This window comes from Alosa pseudoharengus, unplaced genomic scaffold (assembly GCF_046254945.1).
Source record: "Alosa pseudoharengus isolate Yale_2024_CS ecotype anadromous, Long Island Sound unplaced genomic scaffold, YU_APseudo_1.1 YU_APseudo_1.1_scf_23, whole genome shotgun sequence".
NCBI classification, from domain to species: domain Eukaryota; kingdom Metazoa; phylum Chordata; class Actinopteri; order Clupeiformes; family Clupeidae; genus Alosa; species Alosa pseudoharengus.
In genome coordinates, this window is record NW_027468685.1 from 2,084,022 (window position 1) to 2,089,021 (window position 5,000).

Sequence of the window (5,000 nt, forward strand, 5' to 3'; positions counted from 1 at the left end):
TTGTTTGTCCTCCAGGAGCTGCGTCTGGAACCTGTGGAGGAGGAGGTGATGGGGGGTACCACCAAATCAGTAAGTGACCAACTTACTAACTAATCAATTAACTAATCAACTGACTTACTAACTAACTAACTAACTAACTAACTGATTGACTAATTAACGAATCAACTAACTGACTAACTAATCAACTAACTAACTAACCAACCAACTGACTAATTAACTAATCGACTAACTAACTAACTACCCAACTAACCAATTAACCCAAAACACTGTGTCGTAAGTGGTCAGTGATCTTTGGTGTGGACAGGGGATACTCCAGGACACTGGGTTGGTGTGGACAGGGGATACTCCAGGACACCACCAAGGCCATCACCATGTGTGTCTAGTCTAGTCAGCTAGTCACAAAGGAGGGGATGCGTCTCTAGTCTAGTCAGCTAGTCACACAGGAGGGGATGCGTCTCTAGTCTAGTCAGCTAGTCACACAGGAGGGGATGCGTCTCTTGTCTCACACAGGAGGGTGTTTGTGGTGCAATTATAAATAACTATCTCAGCACCATAAAACGTGTCCACCCCCATGGAGGTTTATTCAGTGGAGGGCACACTTATAACCCACATCACATCAATCACTGAACATGACAGGCTGCACACACACACACACACACACACACACACACACGCACACACAGAGAACACAAACACAAACACACACACACACACACACAGAACACAAACACCAACACACATCTTACGCCTTTCTTATTTAACAGCCCACCAGCCATAGCCTGTTGTCAAGGAAACAGTGCAGAGGCAGCAAACTTGTTCTTGAGTTGCTCTCTTTTTTCTTTACACTCTCTCTTTCTCTCCATCACTCTCTCTCTCTTATAATCTCTTTATCTCTCTCTCTCTCTCTATTAATCTCTCTCTATCACTCTCTCTCTCTTGTAATCTCTTTATCTCTCTCTCTCTCTCTCTCTCTTGTAATATCTTTATCTCTCTCTCTCTCTCTCTCTCTCTCTCTCTATTAATCTCTCTCTATCACTCTCTCTCTCTAATCTCTTTATCTCTCTCTCTATCTCTCTATTAATGTCTCTCCATCACTCTCTCTCTCTCTTGTAATCTCTTTATCTCTCTCTCTCTCTCTATTAATCTCTATCACTCTCTCTCTCTAGTAATCTCTTTATCTCTCTCTCTCTCTCTTTATTAATCTCTCTCTATCACTCTCTCTCTCTTGTAATCTCTTTATCTCTCTCTCTCTCTCTTTATTAATCTCTCTCTATCACTCTCTCTCTCTAGTAATCTCTTTATCTCTCTCTCTCTATTAATCTCTCTCTTGTAATCTCTTTATCTCTCTCTCTCACTCTCTAGTGATCTCTCTCTATATTAATCTCTCTCTATCACTCTCTCTCTCTAGTAATCTCTCTACAACTCTATCTCTCTCTAGTCATCTCTCTCTATCACTCTCTCTCTCTAGTAATCTCTCTACAACTCTATCTCTCTCTAGTCATCTCTCTCTCTGTCACTCTATCTCTCTCTATATTAATCTCTCTCTACAACTCTCTCTCTCTCTAGTCATCTCTCTCTATCACTCTCTCTCTCTAGTAATCTCTACAACTCTCTCTCTCTCTAGTCATCTCTCTCTATCACTCTCTCTCTCTAGTAATCTCTACAACTCTATCTCTCTCTAGTCATCTCTCTCTGTCACTCTCTCTCTCTTGGTTTGCTCTCTGTTGCTCTGTCACTCTCTTCTCTTGTTTCTCTCATTCTCTCTCTCTCTCTCTCTCTCTCTCTCTCTCTCTCTCTCTCTCTTGTCTTCTGTCTCTACTGCATCTTGTGTCTCATCTCTCTATTGTTATGTTTCATTTCTTGTGTCTCTGATTTGTCTCTCTCTTCCTCCCTCTCTCCCTCTCTCTACCTCCCTCTCTCCCTCTCTCCCTCTCTCTACCTCCCTCTCTCCCTCTCTCTACCTCCCTCTCTCCCTCTCTCTCTTTCTCCCTCTCTCTCTCTCAATTTCAATTTCAATTTTCAATGGAGCTTTATTGGCATTACTCAATGAAGCAGTGTTGCCAAAGCAAACATATAACAAAACAACACAGATACAATATCTGTTTAAAAATAAAAAATACAAATAAAATAATAATAATAATAATAATAATAATATAATAATAATAATAATAATAATAATAATAATAATAATAATAATAATAATAATATAATAATAATAATATAATAATAATAATAATAATAATAATAATAATAATATAATAATAATAATAATAATAATAGTAATAATAATAATAATAATAATAATAATAATAATAATAATAATAAAAACAAAATGATAATAATTAAAAAGAGAGAATAATAAATGAAATGTATAATGATACAGTATTACTATACATACTATACTGTATATTTATCAATGTGTATTGATTATTGATATAAAGCAAAGCATGTCACAATATGGGTCACTCACTTCCTCGATTTATGACATGTTAACAGGTACTGTGCAGCTAGTTTTACACAACTTGTATGCTCTCCCAACAAGTATGGGAGCTTGTCTACATTTTCTAATAGTTCAAATTGAGGTATAATTTGGCTGAATTGACTTAATCTATAAGATGTTAGTAATTTTCTTTGTTTGTACTCTGTATTTCTTTTAAATAAGATGCAAATTCATAATTGGTTTTGATTTTTTGGAAACATTTCAATTTGTTGGATTGTTCAATATTGTTTAGCCAATTTTCGTAGTACTCATCTTGTGTCGTTTTTTCAATGAGTTTTAGTTTTGCCTGCATAATGTCCATTACATTTAGGTCATATTTTGCTGTTAGGTGTTGAAAAGGATCACTCTCTGGATAATGTCCATTAGATTTAGGTCATATGTTGCTGTTAGGTGTTGAACAGGATCACTCTCTGGATAATGTCCATTAGATTTAGGTCATATGTTGCTGTTAGGTGTTGAACAGGATCACTCTCTGGATAATGTCCATTAGATTTAGGTCATATGTTGCTGTTAGGTGTTGAACAGGATCACTCTCTGGATAATGTCCATTAGATTTAGGTCATATGTTGCTGTTAGGTGTTGAACAGGGTCACTCTCTGGCCACTATAATCACTCTCCTTCTCTTCCTCCCTGTCTTCATTCTCTCATTTGGCCATTTGGCATCGTGAGGACATATTTAGACCTGGATACACTACGCAACACACACATACACACACACACACACACACACACATACACACACACACACACACACACTTACAGAGATCAAAAAAAGAATGTGAACATCTTTGCCTCTGTTTTTGTCTGTGTGTGTGTGCCTGGTCTGTGTGTAAACTTGACTAACAGCGAGATTAGTTTGAGAGGTGTGAAATAGAGGATGATGTGGTGTGTTATGTCTAAGTTTTATACATGCTTGGTCATGTGGATGTGTATGAGTGTGTGTGTGTGTGTGTGTGTGTGTGTGTGTGTGTGTGTTTGTGTGTGTGTGTGTGTGAGCCTATTATGGCATTTTCATCACCCCCTGTGGAGAGTGGAAATCACAGCTCAGTGTGGTAGACATGAACATAACAGCAGGAGGTTCACACACACACACACACACACACACACATACACGCTATGTATAACTACAACACACACACACACACACACACACACACACACACACTTCGTATCACACACACACACACACACACACACGCTACATATAACACACACACACACACACACACACACACACACACACTACAACACACACACACACCATGGGGCTCATTCATCTCAGTGTTAGAGGACTGAGGCTAACAGAGGTGGTACAGCCACACCCAGAGGAGCTGTCCAAGGTGCTGAAGAGAGTCATATGAGATTAGATAGGTATAATATGTCATGGACCACACCTGTCTAACAGACACACCCTGTCCAAGGTGCTGAAGAGAGTTATATGAGATTAGATATGTATAATATGTCATGGACCACACCTGTCTAACAGACACACCCAGAGGAGCTGTCCAAGTTGCTGAAGATATCTGTGTTGTAGCTGTCCAAGTTGCTGAAGAGATCTGTGTTGTAGCTGTCCAAGGTGCTGAAGAGATCTGTGTTGTAGCTGTCCAAGGTGCTGAAGAGATCTGTGTTGTAGCACTGTATCTTCAGCACTGCAGCCAGTGGAGCTCTCTATGGTCTTCTGACTTTTAATAGCTGGTGTACTTCTCTATCTTGCAATCTTATCTTGCAATTGCTGTTAAAATACCCTTTTGGTAATCTAATTAGTGACTGTTCAAACGAAAGAGTGCATCTGGGCTGGGCTCTGATCCTTTTGTATGAAAGTGTGAGTCCATGTAAACAGTGTTCTCTTGACCCTTAAGCCTTAGAAACTTGCATGCATGGTAGGGCTGTAACGATATATGTATCGAAACCGAAATCGCGACACTTAGGCTACGTTTATACGGTGACGATGAAAAGAGAAGACGCAGACAAATTTTTTTATTCACGTTTAGACGAGCATTCTCAGGGGGAAATCTTTGTTTATATGAAGACGCAAGAGTATTTGATATTTGATTGGATATGCATTCCAGACCACTGGGTGGTGGTGTGATAGAACCCTGGTACGTCACGCGCAGACATTCTAATTTGACAGTTTAGCCAGAGAGGTAATCAAGGATCTTTGGTTTAGCCGTTTAGACGGAGACGCAACCTGGGTCGTCTTCAAAACTCTACACTCTGGAAGGAGTCTTCAGATTTTTGCATCTTCAAGCCCCAATGGCGGGGTCGCCGTGTAAACGAAAGGCACTTATGATAAAATATTTTGTTGTCTTCCTTCGCAATCGTTCTCGTATAAATGGCCCCTCATATCCACAAACCTGTGTCGCAGTGTGAGAAGGCAGAATCACGACACACCCCTTCCAGTGTTTCCGACACACACACACACACGCTTGGTAGCTTAGGTGTCCCCTACTGCATGGGCACACACACACACACACACACGCTAGTCACAGCCCTACTGCAT

The 5,000-nt window shown here is 39.8% G+C and overlaps 1 protein-coding gene across 1 annotated transcript in view; it reads left to right on the forward strand.

The window, feature by feature from the left end:
• Positions 1-5,000, forward strand: part of necab1 (N-terminal EF-hand calcium binding protein 1) — a 43,301-nt gene that overhangs the window by 28,072 nt on the left and 10,229 nt on the right. The window contains exon 8 of the mRNA XM_076301393.1: positions 16-69. Coding sequence (XP_076157508.1) covers positions 16-69 — 54 coding nt within the window. The remainder of the gene's footprint in view (positions 1-15; positions 70-5,000) is intronic.